This window comes from Haemaphysalis longicornis, unplaced genomic scaffold (assembly GCF_048455015.1).
Source record: "Haemaphysalis longicornis isolate Haplotype H1 unplaced genomic scaffold, Haemaphysalis longicornis Haplotype H1 scaffold_2, whole genome shotgun sequence".
Classification (NCBI taxonomy): Eukaryota; Metazoa; Arthropoda; class Arachnida; order Ixodida; family Ixodidae; genus Haemaphysalis; species Haemaphysalis longicornis.
Genome location: NW_027526295.1, coordinates 144,019,697 through 144,041,778, shown reverse-complemented (window position 1 = coordinate 144,041,778; position 22,082 = coordinate 144,019,697). Strand labels below are relative to the sequence as shown.

Sequence of the window (22,082 nt, the reverse complement as noted above, 5' to 3'; positions counted from 1 at the left end):
CAGTACGAACGTTTCGGCGCGTTTCGATCGTTGCATTGGTGGCGCTCCCTCATACGAAACTGAGTGCGTCGTGGGTTCCTGCAAGAATGTTTCTCTGCATGTTCTAGTTGGTTTAAGCACGCTAGTGCGCTGCTACCATTACCACTTCTTTTCTTTACTGGCCATGCGTTGAACCATTAAAGTTTGGCGTTTAGCTCTTCGTCGTCGGAACGGAGGCAATTCTTCTGCAAGCTACTCGCCCAGCACGCTACCACGACGGGATGAGTCGTAGCCGCACTTCTTCGTGCATGCAACAACGGAGCTCTTGCTAGGGTTGTTGCTTCCAGTCAAAACGCAGCGAAGCGCGAGCGCAGCCTACGAGGATGTTTAGCAATGCAAGTTTAACAGCTTTTGGCTGGGCATTCTCCGGCGATTTTGGAGCTTCAATTGAAGCTTCTGTGCATTATATTTCACTATGTGCAAGCTCCCACCCGAAAGAGGAGTTTGGTAGCTTCCACAAATTTTTATATTTCATGACATCTATTTCATGACTAAAGCTCTGGCGTAAGGTATTTGCACCCAATCGCCTTGAGCATCTCAGCCCAATATCACTACCGTTATGATGTGGCAAACTCGCGGAGATGATGATTCTAGAGCGCCTTTCAGGGGTGATAAACACCAAGGCAGTGCGGCACCAAGACATGTCAGGATTTAGGCGGTACGTGTCGACTCAAGACTGCATGCTCCACCTCAAGCACGATATTTATGACTCCCCCAGCAGCCCACAACTCAAGACAATCGTAGCGCTCGATATCTACAAAGCATTCGACAACGCAAGTCATAAAGCCATCTTAGAAATGCTCCAAAGCATCCAATGCGGTGAGCGATTATATAATTACATACGCAACTTTTTAAGCGACCGAACAACGGAGGTCCTTGTAGACGGCCGCTTCGTAGGCTCTTTCAAACCATGTAAAGGAGTGCGGCAAGGCTCTATTCTTTCCCCAACTCTTTTTAACATAGTCCTCAAAGACCTGCCAGCCAAACTAGACCCCATCACCGACGTTCACATCAACATATATGCTGATGATCTAACTTTGTGGTGCTGTCAGGGTTCCCCCGGGTACCAGGAGTACCAACTACAGGAAGCGATTGATGTTGTCACCACATACATGAAAGACGTTGGTCTCAGCTGCTCCCCTTTTAATACCGAATACATCGTCGTGGAGGATGGTCCAGCCGGCCACTCTGACCATTGCCGTAATTTGATCAAATTAACACTAGACGGCACAACCATAGCAAGGAAAGAAGAAATTCGAGTGCACGGCTTTTGGCTTCGCCAACAATGCAAAGCGGACACTTGGGTTCAATAAATCACGACACAGATCAATCAGATCACGCACACGATGAAACAGATTTCAAGGAAGCGACATGGGGTAAAACAACATGAACTACTACGAATTTTTGAGGTGTTCATCATTCCCCGCATCATGTACGCAGCCCCTTACATACGGCTAACATGCGCTCAGATAGACAAATTAGAAACGCAACTGCGCAAACCTATTCGTGTTTCCTTGGGACTCCCAAATTAAACCCCACTCCATGAGATTCGACGAATGGCAGTTCGAACTCCAATATCACTCAGCATAGACATCCACAAAGACGCGCAAGAGTCTCGGCTGCGCGCCTCCAGACAGGGACTAGCTATACTCCATTCCCTAGGGGCACAAATGGGGGAACCAGAAGGCTACATTACAGAACGCCCTCCTTGGGAACACCTGCCGAGGCTGACTGTACATCCTATCCCCCGCCCCAAGAGGGTGGAAAATGACCACGAGCGTAGAGCCCACAGAGCGCGTGCCACCCGCCATTTAGTGGCGCAGAAGATAGACCAAGTTACACTCAGGTATACACCGAGGCCGCCGTATCAGACGACGGTATTGTTGCTACCGCTGCGTACTACGGGAACGGACAAAGTACTCTTCGCTTCTTAGGAATTAGTGATCCCGGTCATACCGAAGTGTTAGCAATAGCAGATGCCATCACGAACTTCACCGGCCGACGGAAACTGCTTATACTCACTGACAGCCACATGCGATCCGCTGGGTACCAGGTCACTGTGGGATCCCTGGCAATGAGACCGCTGATCAAATGGCTGGTGCTGCTGCTCTCATGACCACAGTTGACATAACCACAGTACCTTAAACCGACCTAAAGACACACATCAGACGACAGCTTCGTAACACATGGCAACTACACTGGAGTCAACAAACAGACAACAAACTACACGTAATAAAACCACAACTGGGACGCTACGTAACTGACTCACACAACAGATACACTGAAGTCGCCCTGGCTAGGCTGCGAATAGGCCACACACATGCGACGCACTCCCACCTGCTCACTGGAACTTCGGGACCCACGTGTAGCAGGTGTGGAAAGGGCCTATCCGTGGTCCACATACTAATCACATGCAGAGCACTTGAGACAACACGACACAAACATCTCCCTGAATTATACAGACGGCACATCCCTTTGCACCCATCATATTTTTTAGCTGACGAACCAATGTTTCTATTCAGCGTGTTTTTAAGTTTTTAGCTGAGGTGAACTTTCTGCAGCTGTTGTCATATCACGTGTAATCATCCTGGCCCTATACACCAGTCATCTCCATTTTCTTTTGTTTTGCATCACTTTTACTTTTAGTCACATGTTCTAGTATTTACGGTCTCATCACAATTCAGTAACTTCTTTTTGGCGCTCTTTGCCTATAGTCAGCCTTGCGCCAATAAAACCCAACTATCATCATCATCATCAGATGCGATCCGCCTCTTCTGCCGCAACAAAATAGACACGCACATTCGCAACATTCTCAAAGTGCATCTAACCTCCCAACCAGAGCTGTCGGTTGAACTCTGCTGGATCCCAGGTCATCAAGGGATACCAGGAAATGTGGCAGCTCACCAACTCGCACGCGAAACTCTCTTCCGCGAGTCTAGGCCTCCAATTGCGCTGCCGGAGGAATAGGACCGCCACACCAGCCGCGTCGAAGAAAGACAAGCCGGGCACCAAAAGTTGGTAGACCGTCGCACCGATAAAGACACACACTGCGTTCACCCCATTTCTTAGCCGCGATCAAAGACAAGTTGCATCCGCCGAGGGCAAGCAGGTGTCCTACGCACCCGACATATCATGCACTACATAGAAAATAAACCCGGCCACCCTAGCTACCCACGGTACGGACACGGGTACCATAACAACCAGCCCTACATGTGGGACTGCGTAGAGAACAGAGACAAGGAACATATACACAGACTCCATTTCCCCTTCTCCTGGCACTTGGGCGGAGTGGCTTGACCCCCCAGAGGAACCCCCAAAAAAACTCAAACTCGCTCTCCGCAAGCGCACGAAAACCGCCGGCCGGTACCCACCCTCAGTCCGTCAAACGACCGCCTCCTCAGTACGACTGACAGAAGAGGAGCACTGGGAGGCCCACCTCCTACACATTGAGGCAGTTATTGGGGGCGACTGGTAACAGCAGCTCCTTCCCCCAGCAACGCTGAAGCCTTTATAGAATCTCATACAAAAATGTTTCTCGCTCTCTCTCCCTATATATATATATATATATATATATATTGTTACACAAAATGTCAGGACTGCTTCACTGTACGGGCAAATCCTCCCCGCCAGCTGCACGGCCGATGAAGAAGGGAACGAAGCGCTTCTTTCGGGCGGAATCGATGTTGGCTGCACGCTCTCCGGTGAACCACCGCCATTACTGTGAATAAACCCCACTTCGCCTCTTACTCGCCTGCTTATCCCCGTAACAGTCTTGGTGGAGGTGCGGGGTAATCCCAGCGGACAACGGCGTCACTGGATCTTCGTCGAAGCCGTCGCGTAGCTGGCCTCTCGCCCGTCCGAGAAGACATGGCCCCTCCGACTCAAGGCAACTCTTCGGTGACACCTCCCAACGGCTGGCAGCAGCCACGAGAGCCGCGGAAGTTTGAAGGGAAACCCGAAGAAGATGTCGACGAATGGCTCACCCATTACGAACGAGTGAGCAAGTACAACCGCTGGAACGCTGCGGACCGGCTTGCGAACGTCGTTTTCTCCTTGGACAAGACAGCGTTGACGTGGTTTGAAAACCACGAGGAAAAGTTGACCACATGGGACGGATGCGTCGAGGAAATCAGGAAGGCCTTTGGTGATTCGGAAGCGAAAAAGAAGAAGGCCGAGCAGACACTCCTTCAGAGAGCGCAAGTTCCCGGGGAAATATGCACGACCTACATAGAGGAGATACTGAAGTTGTGCCGGGTCGTCGACGCTAGGATGCCGGAGGACGACAGAGTTGGGCATATACTTAAGGGCATTGCGGAAGACGTTTTTAATTTTCTCATCAGTAAGGACAACCTGAACACCATCTCTCACGTAATCCAACACTGTCGCAGGTTTGAAGCGCTCAAGATGCGTCGGATAACGCCAAAGTTTGGTCGACTACCCAACGTCACAACGGTCGCCAGCGTGGACGTCAACTCGTCTGTCGACCTTGCGTCGACCATACGGCAAATAGTCCGTGAAGAACTGCTCCGACACAGTGAAGTTGCCCGTCCCTGGACCCCATCTCACAACAGCGACTTACGGCACGAGGCACCTCTGAGGCACGTGGAATCGTTACAACCATCTGTCAACGTGGCTGGCCGACTTCGTTGACGACCGGCGAGGTGACATGTATACAAGCCCGACACGAGATCGCTACTATCAATCACGAGGCCGTTTCCATCGTCCACAGGACGCCTACCACCCGGACGACCATCGGCCTTCAAGCCCTTCCAGTCGCCAATTCCCATCCGGGCGGTTCGACTCTCCTCGCGAGCCACCTGTTTGTTACCGATGTGGGGTCGCCGGTCATATCTCGCGGTTTTGCCGGCGTCGCAGCCCTGGATCAAGCGCGGGCCCGCGGTTTACCTGGCCTAGGGGTAATAATTATAACCCTAACCGTTGGTCGCCACCATTTCCACCCACTGGCAACAACCAGCATCTTAATGGTCCCCGCAACGGCTCTCCCGCCTCCGACAGGAGTTTGACGCCACCGCCCCTACGCCAACGCCAATCCCCGTCGCCTCGGCGGCGCCCCTTGTCACCGCCGCCGGGAAACTGGCCGGCGCGGCCGATGGGGGTGAGATCGCCGGACAGTCTCTAGGAAACATACCTCTGCCCGTCTTTATGGTCAAGAACAAAGTGGAAGTGTTTATTGATGGTGTACAGACGATGGCTTTAGTTGACACTGGAGCAACAGTTTCCGTTATGAGTAGGGTTTTTAAGGAGCGTATTGGGCCTAAAGTGATGTTCAGCTGGGGCCGTGGTGCCATATTTCGAGGTGTTGGGGGCGAGTCATTATGCCCGATCGGTATTTGTGCGGTTGACGTTTTCCTAGCCGGCAAACACTTACAGGCTGAATTTGCAGTGCTTCCGAGGTCCACACATGATGTTATTCTCGGTATCGACTTGCTCCGTGAATGTGGCGCTATGGTGGACTGTGCGACGGGCGAGCTCTCCATAAACAGCATGTTCCATTCAGCACTCGCGGAGGAGCCTTCTCTCTGCGTAGAACGCGTTCTGGTTGTATCCGAAGACACGCTTCTGCCCGCCCGCTCAGCGCCTCTTGTTCCCGTATTGGCCCGCGGTGCTGGTGAGCCTACCTTTTGCGCTATAGCTGAGCCCATTGCATCAAACTGCATCAAGAAAGATGTTTTGTTACCGCATTGTTTGATTTCGGTAAACGGTAGGCGCAGTCTTCTATGGGCCGTTAACTGCTCAGCGGCTGGTACTGTTTTGAAACTATGAATGAAACTAGCGGCGTTTGAAAAAGATGTGAGAGTATCCCTGGCAGCAGTGACCGAAGAAAATTGTGATTCTGGTGGGAGCTTGGCTACCCTCGACGGACCATTCCTGCAAATGATAAACAAGGGTCTTTCTTCTACCGAGAGGGAGGCACTAGCTCGTGTACTCTGCAGACATGCATCGGTGTTTGACTTCTCGCAAAGAGACGCCAAGATCGACATTCCGTCGTGCCGCTCGCGACACACCATCGATACCGGAACCTCCCGGCCAGTGCGACAGAAGCCTTACCGGGTTTCTCCGAGCGAGAGAAGGATTATTGCCGACCAGGTCAACGAAATGCTGCAAAAGGGTGTTGTGCAGGAATCAGCCAGTCCGTGGGCAGCACCGGTGATTCTTGTAAAGAAAAAGGATGGCTCTTGGCGATTTTGTGCTGACTACAGGCGCCTGAACGCAATCACAAAGAAGGACGTCTACCCACTACCACGAATAGACGACGTCATCGACTGCCTGCACTCTGCTTCGTATTTTTCGTCAGTCGACCTAAGATCTGGTTACTGGCAAATTCCGATGGATCCAGACCACAAAGAGAAAACGGCTTTTGTTACCCCCGACGGACTCTTCGAATTCAACGTCATGCCGTTCGGCCTCTGTAATGCTCCTGCTACATTTGAGAGGTTCATGGACACAATTCTGCGAGGCTTGAAGTGGGAGATTTGCTTGTGCTACCTCGACGATGTGGTAATTTTCGGCCGTACTTTTGAAGAGCATAACACACGCCTTGACACTGTCCTGAACTGCCTAGGAAAGGCCGGTCTTGTGTTGAATTCGAAAAAGTGCCACTTCGGTGAGCGCCAAGCACTAGTTTTGGGCCGCCTAGTTGACAAACATGGCGTTAGGCCTGACCCGGAGAAGATCGCAGCCGTCAGCCATTTCAAGCCGCCCCAGTCTGTGCGTGACCTTCGAAGTTTCTTGGGGCTATGCTCCTATTTCCGCCGGTTCGTGCCTAAATTTGCAGAGCTGGCTGCTCCTCTGTCCTATCTTTTGCGCAAGAATGTGCCTTTCAACTGGACGCCAGAGTGCGAGGACTCATTTTCCCAACTTAAGTTTTTGCTCACTTCTGGCCCGATACTTCGCCACTTCGACCCATCGGCTTCGACGGAAGTGCATACGGATGCCAGCAGCATCGGCCTCGGAGCAGTACTCGTGCAGAGGCATCACGGGGCCCAACATGTTATCGCATATGCCAGCCGCACACTCAGCAAGTCAGAAAGAAACTATACTGTGACCGAGCAGGAATGTTTGGCGGTTATCTTCGCTGTGCAGAAGTTTCGCCCTTACATTTACGGACGTCCTTTTACGATTGTCACGGATCATCATTCTCTGTGTTGGTTGGTTGGACTACGTGATCCACCCGGGCGACTCGCCCGCTGGTCTCTCAGACTCCAAGAATACGACTTCGTTATATCCTACAAAAGCGGCCGCCGTCACACCGACGCTGATTGCCTTTCCCGGCTACCACTTTCAACGACTGCGTGCGACGCGGACAATTTCGACGACTACCTCGCGCCACTATCTGAGGAATTTCCCAACGTTGAAACCTTTCGACGAGAGCAACAGAACGATGCCAAGCTGGCCCCATTCTTCGCCGGCGCTCGTGCATCCGCCCCTTCTAATCGCTTTTCTCTTCGGGACGGCCTGCTTTACAAGGCAAACTACGGAGCATCTGGTGCGCGGTTTCTTTTGGTTGTACCAGAGAGTCTGCGCTCTTGCGTACTGCACGCTATGCACAATGATTTGATGTCTGGACACCTTGGTTACGCTAGGACATTACACCGCGCCCAAGAGCGCTTTTACTGGCCCAACATGCGGCGCACGACTGAAAAATACGTCGCCACCTGTACAGAATGCCAGCGTCACAAGCGTCCTGCCGCCATACCTGCCGGTCTTCTTCATCCTGTGCAACCACCCACTGCTCCTTTCGAGCAGGTTGGGGTTGACCTTGTAGGTCCACTTCCACGAACGCCTGGCGGCAACCGCTGGATTATCGTCGGTGTTGACCATCTGACGCGTTATGCGGAAACCGCAGCTCTTCCAACTGCTTCAGCAATCTCTGTGTCTGTATTCCTGCTGCATGCCCTTATTCTTCGACACGGCGCCCCTCGTGTGCTTATCAGTGATCGTGGCCGCCAATTTATTGCGGATGTTGTGAAGGAATTACTTCGGCTTTGTACTTCGCAGTTCCGGCATGCTACCCCGTACCATCCACAGACGAATGGATTGGTGGAACGCACGAATCGCACACTCATCAACATGATCTCGATGTACATCTCCTCCGACCATAGAAACTGGGATGAAATACTACCATTCATGACCTACGCTTACAACACCGCCCAGCACGAAACCACCGGCTACAGTCCCTTCTACCTCGTCTACGCCCGCTCAGCTAGGACGCCTATCGACACCATTCTACCATTTTCCTTGCCCAACGAGGCATCCATTGCCAAAACCCTTTGCCTGGCTGAAGAATCCCGCCAATTAGCCCGTCTACGTACACTGTCCTCGCAGCGCTGTTCTAAGGACCGATACGACGCTCGCCACCGCAGTATTGCATTTTGTAAAGGTGATCTGGTGTTGCTATGGACACCACTAAGGAAACGCGGTTTGTGTACCAAGTTTTTGTCCCGTTACACTGGCCCATTTGTTGTTGTGGATCGTGTCAGCGATGTCACCTACGTCATTTCCCGTCTCACTGCGACCGGACGCCGGGCAAGCAAGACTCAGCTTGTACATGTTGCACGCCTTAAAACATACAACCCGCGCGCTGCTGAATGACTCTCCCAGGGGGTTTCGTCTGCGGAGGGGGAAATGTTACACAAAATGTCAGGACTGCTTCACTGTACGGGCAAATCCTCCCCGCCAGCTGCACGGCCGATGAAGAAGGGAACGAAGCGCTTCTTTCGGGCGGAATCGATGTTGGCTGCACGCTCTCCGGTGAACCACCGCCATTACTGTGAATAAACCCCACTTCGCCTCTTACTCGCCTGCTTATCCCCGTAACAGTCTATATATATATATATATTTTTCGGTTTCCCTTTGCACCGAATGCATGCCTCACGTGCAAAAAGTGCGCGAGACGCAAAGACGAAGGCGTAGCTTAATATATTCTCGTGAAGTTTGACCATTGAAGTCGTTGTACTGCATGCGCCCCCGATTTTGCAATGCTGGGATCTCGCCAAAAGGCCGCTGTGCTGAGGATTAAGCCACCTAAACGCAAGGGGGGCCAGCAAGCGAGCGGGAGTGACTCTGCCCTGGGAAAACAGACGCCGCTCTCTTTCATTGTCTGGGGTGACGCACCCACTGCGCCTGTTTCCCGAAGGTCACGTGCTTGTTTAGCGTATAGTGCATTACTTACTGCTTCTTTATTCCCGTTTACATTCCCCTCTCCCCACCGAAGGTATAAAAGTTCGGTCCGGCAAAATAAAAGCCGTCTTCTCCTGACCAACTTTGTGTAGGTCGCAAGAAATTTCGTGGTGCGGGTAGTACCCCGGAAAATAATTCATTAGGCCCGTAGTGGGCGGTTTGAGTTGTTTTGCATATACTTTTGTTCATAAAGTGTCCATAGCTTGGATTCGGAATTTGCCTCGCGCATCACGGTGACACGCGAGACAATGGCACGTTTCTTAAAGCACAGTGTCTAGAGTGGCGTCCAACGGCACTCTAGCTGATCGCAGCAGGCATGGGCATGGCTGGAGTGCCGTTCGCCAACATTCGAATATTTACAACAGGCTAGCACCGCCCAAAGCGTCTGTCCTTGTAGTGTAGAGTATCTGTCTTAGCTTATTGATCCGAAGGTCGGTAGATGGAGACTGGCTCTTCCGTCGATTGCTTTTTTTTTTAACTTTCAATCTAACTATAATTTTTTATGCTTTAGGTTAGTTTTGGTGTTTTAAATTATTTCTTTGTGTGTGTTAGGTTATCTTTTGTTATGTTTAGGTTAGGTTGCCTAGATTTATGTTACCTAGAGCGATGTAGTGCCACACGCGGCAATTTTCCCACAAAAGGCCGGTGGACATCGATATAGTGGACTGCTTACACTACCGTCGGACGGCACTCTATACTCGGTTACAACTCAAGAACAGCACCACCTCATGTAGTATATCACTCCGCCAAAACGCCGGATCCGTGACGTCAGTGCGCACGCGTTTTGAAAGGGGTTTGCTATGAATGCGTGATATCGTCTGCCTCGTCTCACGCAGCTTGTTTGTCGTGACTGTAGTCGTTTATATGCATATTAAGTCCAAAAAATCACGGGAACGGCTCACGCCATGTTCAAAATATTCCCAGTAACGCCCTACTTGCGCCGCGCGGAGAAACATCCGGCTACGGTGATAAGGCACAGCGGCAACTTCCAATGCCGTTCTTAAGTTGTCACCGAGTATAGACACGGCCTTCTTAAAGGGGCACTGACACAAAATTTTGAAGGCGAGATAACTTCGGAGATGGATTGGTGGGAACACATATACATCATCTGCAAAATATCAGCGGCGAATACAGCCTAGAACATATTTAAAATCAATTTTAAAGTGTGCGAAACTCAACCGAGCAGCTAGCAGAGGACCACGCGCAATCGACATCCTGAGAATATTGTGTAAATAAACAACATCCAAACACATCACGAGTTTGTGTTTGCCGCTTCCGCACTGCCTGCGTTTTTCGCCGGCTCGCCCGGCTCGCCGCTCCAATCGGAGGGCCGGAGGGCGGAGCTTCTGCTCTCGATAACAAACGACCCGATCGTTGGTGGCGGAGGCGCCGTGATTTCGTCAGCTAATCGGGCAGCTGGCCGGGACCAAAGTTCTTCAGCGATTCCAGGCACTCTGTTTCTATTACTGTTTATTCCCATTGGATGCGAAAACGTGCCGGAGGCAACGAAAAGCCCACTGAGCTAGCCGCACGGTCGCTGTGCTGGCGGCGGCCACGGCCGCGAAGTGGCCCAGGCCGGCGCAGGTAGCTCGAGTGATAGCTTGTTACCGCTGCCCGAAATTGTCCCGAAGTCCCGACCATGGTGGCTTACATGAGAAAGGAGTTAATGATGCGATGGCGGGTTGCATTAAAAATTGTCATCTGCACCGCTTACGAGAGCGGCACTCGAATATCCGCCGCAGTGCTAAGCCGAACACATCTGTAGGCCGACCTGTAGGCAGGCCGGCCGGCTGCTCCCAGCGCGCGTCTTGCTACCCACCGTCTCGAGCGTCGCGCGTCATTCTTTAGCCGCGGTAGCACTTGCACTCGCAGCGCCTGCGTCACATCCACAGTCGCTTTTTAATTAAGCGCCTCACGAGATCAGTACGTGGGGGTTTCGCAGAAACTGACGTCGATGTGGATTCGACAGTGCTACGGCGGCTCTGCTCTGTGATATCCCTCCGACGGTCACGTGGTCAGCTTTGTTCACACAAAATCCATCGTTTCGCGGCACTCGCTGAAACCGAAACTACGACTGGCCGCATTGAAAATGCCTCTAAATAAACAACCGTCGCACGCTGAAGCAAATGAGGTTTCTACAGGTTATAAGTAGGTCACTAGCTACTTATCGCAACAAAAAAAGAACGAGATGCAAAATTTTTGTGTCAGTGCCCCTTTAAAGCAAGAACATACATTTACTATTGCCATCATTCAAAATACCAGGATCTCTAATCCTAGACAGCCTGTGCTGTCTCTGTTACTGGCTCCAAAGTCTAGACATATTGTAAACCATTCGGTACTTATAATGTCGCGCAGACTAGCGCATTTCATTTTGCAAAGGTAGCGCACTGTTCCAGAGGAATGTGCCATCATTGGTCTTCAGTGCGCGAAAACACGTCAAACTTTCACAAGGCTTCGGCGCCCTTTAGATGGTGGGAGGAAGCAGTAGCCGCAGTTTGGCTGATGAAGCTGCTTAAAACAACAGACTAGAACAAAGAACGATGGATTCCGTCGCTTCTTAAACAAAACAGAGAAAAAAATTGGCGGGCGATTGCGATACTTCCTAATGCGATATTTGGGACCCGCAGCAGTGCGCTGAGTCAGCACTCACTCGAGGTTTCTGTCGACGGCATCGATGAAGAGCCTCTGCTTCGGGGTCGCGAAGTGCGCCTCAGGGAGGGACCGCGAATTGCGTTTTAAGAGAACGCACATCTTAAACACACGAACGGCCCCCTCGCGTTTTCGCCAATTGTCGCGCCGTCCAGTGCCTCGTGCGGGTACAGCATACTGCCCCATCCTCTTTCCCGCCGCACACTTTCGGAGATTTCTCACTCACGCCACCACGGCGAACAACCCTCCCCTACCAATCTCGCCGCACTCTCATAGTTTGCTTTCTTTCACTCGTCGGACCTCCCTAAGTTCGCTCGGTCATGACGATGGCGGCGCAGTCCAGCCCAGAGATGGGCGACAAAGGGCTGCAGCCTAAAATGAAGGGGGGCGGTGCGTAAAATGTAAACCAATTTATTCTTGTTTTAAACAGCTGTCGCTCAATAGTGTTCACCGGTTCCGCGTGGCAGCATGATGACGGTGCTGCGCATGCAGACGAGCCAATGCCTTGTATCCTACCAGGCTCCTCCAGGAAACCTTAAGGGTCCCGTACTGAAAAACTTCAGTAAAAATATGTGACAGTTTCGCTAATTGCTGCGCTGGCGAGCGTTAGGGCTTCGTGAGTGTTCCCAAAGCACACACGAACCAATGCGCTGATCCAGACTTCATGTACTGTGTATGTTAACCTTGTCGCTGGCGCAAGATGGCAAGCCTTTTTCTCCCCCGTTATTTCTACTGTCCCACTTGCAGGTGGCCGCATAATACCAAGATGCAAGCTATAATCAAGAAACCTTCATTTCCCGTTAGCTATTTTATAGAAATATTGTATGTTCCAGTATAGCAAAAGGCGGATATAACGAACTGACTTCCATGTCTCCATGTGTTCGTTATAAGCAAGCTGGACTGTACTTAGAACGTTGATTGATGTATTCACTGGTTCAAAGATAACTCCGCAGGTTGAGCCAGTTTTCTTGTTGGAAACATGGTCGAGCAATTTACAGAATATCACTGTTTATAGGAGCACGCTCCCTTAGGAAAGCTGAAAATTTTGCTACTGGATAAAAATAGTCGGGCGATTGGTAGCGCCTTCTGTAGGGACGCGCTAACAGTTCTTTAGAAGGGTCACTATATTAGTCAGTTCTCACACGCAGGCAACCAAAGCGTGCATGCACTGCGCAATTAGAGAAGGAGACGAAAGAAGCCGATTTTCACGAATGCGGTTGCTGCTTATTGTGGCAAGTTGTTTTCTTTTTTTAAGAAATGTAATCTGTGCTGAACGTTAAGGCGAATGTAAGAAACACATACGACACTTACTATGCACTTCTAAGCGTTGCATGTATTTGTTTCTTTCGTCTTGACTTCTCGGCCAGTTTCCCCTTTAATAAGAATGAACTAATTTTAATTTCCTAAAAATCAGAATGCTATATATGGCTCTTCGTCTCCCGTATACTTCAATTCCGATGACAATCTCTCCACGTACTCTAAGAAAAAATCACTGCCCAGGCGATGCTCAAAAACACTTCGCATATTCTATGAGTAAGTATGGCATGTGTTCTTCGTAGTGAATTCTGAAAAGCACCATTTCTCAATAATGACGGCAGGAGGGCCCCCATTGCTTTTTTAAAGATCCGTCCCTGTTCGCACCCCACCCAATCGTTTTTATGTTGTACCCAAAAGCTTTTAATGCGTAGCACGGACCCCGACAGCCAGGACCTTGTCTCCAAATAATTCCGCATTCTGTCTCCAAAAATTCCCTGCATGTCTCCAAAAATTCAGATATCGCAGATGTTCCACGCGTAATCCTTATAATAGCGTAAATGGATAGAGCTGGCCGCGCAAAATTGTAAAAAACTATAAAATAACAAAATTATAAAAGTTACAAAAAAACGGCAAAGCGTGTAACGCCATGCATTCCCATAATAATGAAGATTTCGCGCAACTTTCAAATGCAATCGTTATAACAGCGTAAAGATAATTGATCGAACAAAAGTTAAATCATTAAGGAGGTGGAGGAATAAACTTTATTGCTATATTAGTTCAGGAGTAGCGGCAATGAGGGGCCTTCTCAGTCCAGAAGTCCCTGGGCGGTCGCTGCCTGGCGGGCCCTTTCAACCAGTCGAAGCTGATCGCCGGGGTCCGGCCTGGCTAGTATGCCTTCCCACTGCTCATGGTTGGGGGATAGTGTGTGGGAGCAGGCCCAAATCATATGCTAGAGTGTGCAGGGTTGAGGACAGTACTTGCAGGTGGCTGAGTAGGAGGTGGGGTGGATGGCAGGGAGGAGGGTGCCAAGCATGTAGGTGTTGTTTTGAAGGCGACGGTAGGTGGTGCATTCTTCCTTAGTCAACTTGTCGTGGGGTGGGGAAAATATGCGGAGTTAGTGCGGCAGTGTTGGAGGATATCTTTGAATTTTTGAGGTACAGAATGTTACGCTTCCGATGGTGACGCTGGAGTATTGGAGGGGAATGCTCGGTAGATATGCACGTGGGCGGCAGCATGAGCCGCCTCATTCCCCTCCGGAGACTCATGTCCGGAGGTCCAGAGAAGGTAGAGTAAGGAAGGTTAGGGATGGACTGTAGGATGCGGAGGGCTAAGGCAGCAATTGGACCGGCGGGCGGCGTAATGGCGACAGGCAGCTTGCGAATCTGACTATGGTGACGATGTCTTGAGATGTAGTGGCTGCGAGGGCTATTGCGATTTCTTCTGCAGTTGTGGAGTCATTGCCAATTACTGTTGCGGAAGTCATTTCAACCCCTCGGTAGTTTACAGTTGCAATTGCGAAATTGAAATTCAAATAATTAAAAAAGAAAGATATAAGAAAGATACGGACGGTGGCGAACCGTACAATGCTCTGCATTTCCGCAGTAATGCCGATTTGGCGGAGAGCACCCGCAATCATTATATTAGCGTAAATGAGATATTTCGTCGAACAAAATTCTGGAACAAAAAAAAACGAACAATATAAAAAAACGCGTAAAATGGTGAACCATGAAACGCCCTGTATTTCCACAATAATCCAGATATTTAAGGAATGTTCCAAACGTAATCTTTATAACAGCGTAATCGTAGAAATTTGGTCAAACAATATTATGAAAAACTTAAAACTAAAAAAATATGCAAAAACCTGATTGAAAACCGTACAACACCCTGTATTTTCACAATAATAAAGATTTGGTGCAAGTTCTACGTGTAATCGTTATATTAGCGGAAATAGAGTTAATTGGTTGAAGAAAAGTTTGAAACACTAGAAAAATTACAATATCAAAAACTAATGAAAATGGCAGACCGCGTAACGCCATGCATTCCCGCAATAATGCAGATTTCGCGAAAGGTCCAAATATAATCAATATGATAGCTTAAATGGCGATAATTGCTTGAACGAAATTTGAAATAAAAATATAAAAAAAAATAAAAAAAATAAAAATTACGCAAAAACGAAACTTCAACGCCCTACATTTCCACAACAATGCAGATTTCGCGTAACTTCCACCTGTAATCGCTATATCAGCGTAAATGAAGACAATTGGCCAAACAAAACTTTGAAACACTAAAAATTTAAAAAATATAAAAAAATACAAAAAATGGAGAACCTTGTAACAGCCCTCCATTTCAACAATAAGGCATGTTTCCCGAAAGTTTGGAATTCAATCATTACAAAAGCATAAATCGAATTGGCACGACGAATTTTTGAACACTAAAAATAAGAACAAAAAATTACAAAAAATTCCAAATCGTACAACGTCCTCTACGCCTACAATAATGCCGATTTTGTGGAAGTTGCATATGAAATCGTTATCTAGCGTAAATATAGATCATGGGTATAACAAAATTTGTAAAACCTAACAATAAAGAGAAATATAAAAATTACTTAAAATCGCAAGCCGTACAATGCCCTGCATTTCCACAATAATGCATATTTCGCAATATATGCACATTTAAGCGTTATAATTGCATACATGAATATAATTGGTCTCACAGGATTTCGAAAACACTAACAAAAATTAGCTGTAAAGAGCTCACACGAAAGACAAGCAACATAGAATGCTGAGCATTAGTACACAATTCTCTGAATTTCTACGGTTTTTTTTAATGACAGCGTTACTCTTAATCATAGGATACGGGTGTAAGACCTACGCATAAAAAGAACGATGAATAAACGAAGAGTTTTTGTATTTCAACGAGTTCAGTTTTTAACAGTGCAGCATTTGTTTCTGGCCGTAAATTCTGCGGTGCGGGGCGCCATAAAAAATTGGCCGCGTATCTGCTCGTTTTGTTGCAAATGTCGTCAAAATACGATAGTCTTTGTAGATATTTGCAAGGAAATGCCACCCTTTGCTTTCCCGCTCACCTCTCATGCTGCTCCTGTTCCGTCGCTCTCATCACAAGGTAAAAAAACCCGCCCGCATCTTCCCACGGGGGGAACTCGAGTAAATGCGTCGCAGAGCGGTGGGGGTATCGCGTGAATGTTGCGTAATTGGGTATGGTTTGGGAATGCTTAATTGTTATTTCGTATTTTCTTATTTATTGAATGAAAGAGAAGCGAAGGCAAGGAGTGTAAAGTTAGTCTGTCTTTATTGCTTCGTGCCGTCAAGCAAAGCGTCAAGTCAAGTGAAAGCCAAGCAAAGCCGCCCTTGACTGAATTCCGAACGCGCGCTCCGCCGCTTATATACACACCGCCCGCGTTCGAGGGAGAGGAGTACGGGGGAGAGATGCGCATGCGCACACTTCCGTACACAAGCGCGCGAACTTTCCACGCACCTTTTACGCCGTTATCACGTGTACAAGCCCTGCCACCGTTACTGTTGAGCGCGACGCAGCGCACGGGTGGCTACGACGCATGCGCGCACAGACGCGCTCCCCCCGCACCGCCGCAGCTGTTGTTGAAAGCGACGGAGCGCACGGGGTACACGCGCTCCTCCCGCACCGCCGCACCTGTTGTTGAGAGCGAGGAGAGTACGGGGGAGAGACGCGCACCTGCGCCTCGACGCGACGCGCATGCGCAGTGAGCGTGTGGACGGCGCCGACAACATCGACGAGTGACATCGCGAGCCTAAGAAACGCTCCGCATTTAAAACACTAAAGGTTTGCGCAAGGCGATTTGAATTTACCGCGTTCCACTGCTGCAAGCCGGGTTCCTCGATGCCAGCGGTATACGGAGACGCGCGTGAATTGAGGTGGCCGACTTCATGGTTTATAGAACCGCGTTGCCGTGCTCCACGTGCGTTCCAAGCAGAATGTGGAACCTAGCTAGTGAAACCTTTCGTTGCTGTTGCCGCGTGATTTCTCATATGCCGCCAGGAAATAGCGCAGGTAACAGCAGGCCGTGGTTTTCTGCAGTAGATGTAGTAGAATATCATTTGCTATCGAAAAACCACGCATCATTGAATTTTTTTATAAAAGAACACTGTAAATATTTCTTGTGTATTATTTCTCGGTCTTATATTTGCGTAATGTCTTGTTCATGTTCAACAAAGTTGACAAGTATGAACATATAAACCGTGCTTAGACGCTCACATTTGGCTGTGAGTATATAAGCCTATGGCGCAATATACAATTTACTTTGGCCGGGTGCCTGAATCAAGTCATAGACAGACGGACGGACAGACAGACAGACATACAGACAGACCAAATTTGTTAGGTTTAAGTAGCCGAAGAAAGACTATCGTTTTAAAACACCGGCTAATAGTTTCTCCCACCACGTACCGATCTCATGAGCACGCTGTTGGGGAAAGAGGACGAGGAAGAACATAGGACAGGCCTATCACCATCATTAGGGAGGGGAGGACGGTGGGAATAAACAGCGTTCTGAGCGGTGCCATGGCCCGGGGCCCAGTTCCTCAACATTTGGTGCCGTGAAACCCGGGAGGAACGGCCCAGTGTACTACATGACGGCGCAGCGCACCTTCAAGGCTTGCAAGGCCTGGGAAACTCCTGGTTGGGATACTTTGTGATCCTTTCATCTCGGAGGCCTTGCCCTTGGGCAGCGCCCGCCATGGCCGGCTGCTCGACGCTCCACACCACCTACACTGAACCCGGAGACGACGCAGAGGACGCGGGCCAGCTGCTACGGCTCAGAGATACCCTTCGAGTACAGATTTCCGACCTGGTGAAAGCGGCAGACCACGCATTGGAGCAGCGCCCTGTGAAACCAGGTACGCTGAAAACCCTCTACGAGTCCGCACAGCAAAAAACAGATCACCCTCGTACTGCTCCACAATCAGGTCAGAAACCTATTGGATATTTATGATTACACAAAGGAATATGAAGAATCTGATTTATATCTAGGAATGATTTTTCGAATTATTTTCCTGCTTCGAGATACGTTATCAAAAATGGCTACGTCTGCACAACCCCGCAAGACAGTAAAGGCAAGACTTCGTGTAGACCCCCTTGAAATCGTCACTAAAGGTGGATCCCTCCGAATGACACGCAGCGTTCCACTCGCCTCTCCAGTTACCTTTGAAGAACCATTTGTCCCTGCCAACGAATCGCTGAAAGCAGCGACCCTGGAGGCAGCCACTAAGTCTTCGGTATGCATCGCAAACTCAGCGTCTTGTGTCGCTCTGCAGCCGCTGAGCGAGCGCATACCAGAGGGAAATGAAGAGGGCGACAAACTAGGAACAGAACCCGTCGAGTGTGTGAAGGAGCATTCAGCTCTGGCTCCACTGGATGGGAAAGGTTCCCTCGTGAACACCGTGTCAAATCGTCGCAGGTCAGAAAAGCTTAATCCCAGGGACAGAAGACAACGTAGGACTGGCCGACTTAAGGTTCAGACGGTAACTACAGCTGAATCCAAACATCCAAACAACGAAAAGGGCACCCATTCCCTCGAAGGAGTGGGCTGTCGGCTGCTGTTTACTTTTACCGAAGGAAACGGCGACCGAATAACCAGGAACCGACCGGGAGGCGACAAGGATGGCGACCGAGACACCGGGTACCCCAGTCAACCTGGTGTGCAAGGAACATGGCCCCAGGATAGCCCACTATTTAGCCGATACTGCCGGACAGAGCTTTGATGGGCTTCCATTGCCCGCGTTCAACAGAGCAGTTACTAGGAAGCGACACCACAGCTCAAAGCATCGTTGGAAAAAGAAGTGACGGACGAAGTGAGACCGACCGGACGAAACGATCACAACTAGAATGCTGAACTGGCCCTCATTTATTTTAGTGGTGTTTCCTCTACAGATTCTCTGAATGTCTGCACAAAAACCGTTGTCGCGGGTGGGAGTATGTTGAGGAAAGAGGACGAGGAAGAACATAGGACTATCAGCATCATTAGCGAGGGGAGGACGGTGAGAATAAACGCGTTCTGAGCGGTGCCATGGCCTGGGGCCCAGTTCCTCAACACACGCGTTTCGAAAAGAGCGCTCGGCATCATCCAGGCGTGAGCACGGCACTCACAAAATAAATTACCAAGAAAACAGTTCACGTGCGCCCGCGACTGAAAAGGGCAGCACAAGACACCATACGCTACAGACGCCCAGCTTTCGTAGCCGTTTAGCGGTGGTTGGCGTGTACTGACTTTAAGAAAAATATGAAAGCCAGCAGACAAAATGATCCAGGCCCACAATTAAATCATGATGAACACGACGATTATCACGGATACGACGATTACTATTACTAGCACAGTGAAAAGCGACGAGGTAACATGTAAATACGCAATTTCAAACGTAATGCAACACGTGATGTTTTGTCATTGAGCGCTTACTTATAAAAAATCCTCCAGCTTTGTTAGCGTTCAAGGCTTCCGCGAATTAGTGCAAAGATCCATAATTTTTTTTTGTAAATTATGTTGGGTGGTGGTAAGACAGAGATGACAGGGGTACCATGGCACATGGTTGAGCAATGTATTTCTGCGACGACGGACATCACAAATCAGCTATTTTCTTTTGGGTCGTGGGAGCTTGAGCCATGCTTCCGCACCACTCGTCTTGATCGCCGTCTTTGTCTGATGCCCATGTCGCTACGCTGCCATATCAACCTATTTTTCTGCTCGTTACAATTACTCTGCACTGCACACCTTTTTTCTGTCATGGTGTTTCCCAGTTGCTACGCCGTGTGTGAAGTGACAAATAACGAGACTGAAATCATATCGGGTGCCGTATCGTTTAATGGCGGCTCATCATGTTTTTTTAGGGGAGCTTTCCAAAATTTCTGCTCTTGATATTTTTATACTCTCTTTTGGGATGGAAGCATGTTCGTTATGGTTTTCTTCTTATCTAGACAGTTGGGCAATGGGATGGGAATAATATGAATAATCTTGATAATATAGCTGCACTGATCAATGAAATGTTGATTGAGTATAACGGTTTAATGCACCGAGGCTTCACAGACGATGAGGCGCGCAGTAGCGGAAGGCTCCAAATTAAATCTAATTCCCTGGGGATCCTTAACGCGTGCTGAAATCTGGAACACATGAGCATTTTTGCTTTTCACCTCCATCATAAAAGCGGTCACCCCGGCCGGAATCGAGTCCCCGTGTTTGGGCTCAGAAGCACATATGATAATGAAATGGACTAATGCTTTTATCGTAAACAGTAAAGGAGGGTAAAAAATCTTCTTTTTGGAGGGTGAAACAGCAGAACTGTCTTCAGAACGAGCACACATTTCCACTCGCTAATACTGCCTGAAGGAGCGCAGCAGCTGCTGATCAGATATTTGTTGGGGTTAGCGGAAACATTAGCGCAAAAAAGTTTTTAAGGCAAGGATCAGCTTAGCAACCTGAAGTGCTGCAATTTAATAAGCAAACGGCATGTCCGACAGGATGGGGTAGACGTTGCGCGTCTGCACTTCGCAAGGCCGGACCCGACAGCATTTCTGTCTAGCTGTCTCTACCTCACCTCGGCGAGCCACTGGTGAGTCCCCCACCCTGACAGCCGCCATAGAAGACTGCCTCGGCTGCCCCCGTTTTGCTTACCTCCTGGAATTGAGTGAAACCGCACCGCATTTTTTCACCTACTATGGCTTAGCATTCCCTCTAACCGTCGCTGTAGGCAACATATCGGCGTAACAAGTGACGTGCCAATTGTGAAAAGCATGCTCTGTTCGGGGGACTATTTCGTGTAATATCCGCAAGTGCCCACAATACCAGCATCGTCAAGGACAATTAGCCAGATCACTCGCCCGTTCGGGCTATTATGTTGCTACTCAGGAAGTACTGCAGACCCTTCGCCAGATGAGCAGCTTTCCCAAAAGGCATTCAAAGCAGTGCTGAAATTTCTGCGTAGCAGTACCCTGCCAGTGATATTGTAGTTTATTTATTTATTTATTAAAATACTCTCAAAGCCCGAATGCGTTACAGAGAGGAGTGGTTACATTTCATACAACATTAGTTACAGCCGTTTTGAATGATGTAGGATGCGGAATGCTGGCGATGGAGGCGGGGAGGTTGTTCCAGTCGTCGCAGCTCTTGGGAATGAACGAAAGTAGGGGTTTGCGCGACACTGTGGAACCCCTACCTTGAACCTATCATCGTTTCGTGCGGAGTTGTAGAATGGAGCAGAAATGGGAGCATGTTTTAGAATGGGGTTAGTAAAGCAAATCTTATGAAAGAGGCACAATCGCGCAATTTTCCTTTTAGCAGCGAGGTCACTAAGATTAAGAGAAGATTTAATTGACGTGATGCTAACGGTTCGTAAGTAGTTTGCGACAATGAATCGAGCAGCCCGGTTCTGAACGGCTTCCAAGGATGAAGACAACACCACCATACGAGTGTCCCAAATTGATGATGCATACTCTAATTTAGATCTAACAAGTGCTTTATATAGTAAGAGTTTTAAAGACACTGGAGCAAGAGCAAAATTACGGCGCCAGAAGCCAAGCACGCGGTTAGCATTATTTTTAACATAATTAATATGTTCATGCCATTGCAGATTAGTGGTAATGTGGACGCCAAGGTACTTATAAGAAGAGACAGAAGATAAATGTACATTGTCAAGTTCGTACGGAAATAGCTCATAAGGGTTATACTGCTTAGCGCCAGAAGAAACTCTCATTATATTACATTTGTTAACGTTAAGTTGCATCAGCCAATTATTGCACCAAGAAGATACGGTATTAATGTCACGTTGGATAGAGACGGAATCTTCCGGGTTAGTTATTTCACGATAAATCACGCAATCATCAGAAAAAGTCTAATTGTAGAAGAAATAATGTTAGGAAGGTCATTAATATAAATTAGGAAGACTAAGGGACCTAAC

At 49.0% G+C, this 22,082-nt stretch overlaps 1 protein-coding gene across 1 annotated transcript in view; it reads left to right on the top strand.

Annotated features, from left to right (window-relative positions):
* The first annotated feature begins 3,612 nt into the window (after nt 1-3,612).
* LOC144168329 (uncharacterized) overlaps nt 3,613-22,082 on the top strand; it is a 30,871-nt gene continuing 12,401 nt past the window's right edge. Inside the window, exons 1-2 of the mRNA XM_077697336.1 lie at nt 3,613-4,626; nt 5,056-5,155. Of these exons, the coding sequence (XP_077553462.1) occupies nt 3,907-4,626; nt 5,056-5,155 (820 nt within the window). The 5' untranslated portion in view covers nt 3,613-3,906. The remainder of the gene's footprint in view (nt 4,627-5,055; nt 5,156-22,082) is intronic.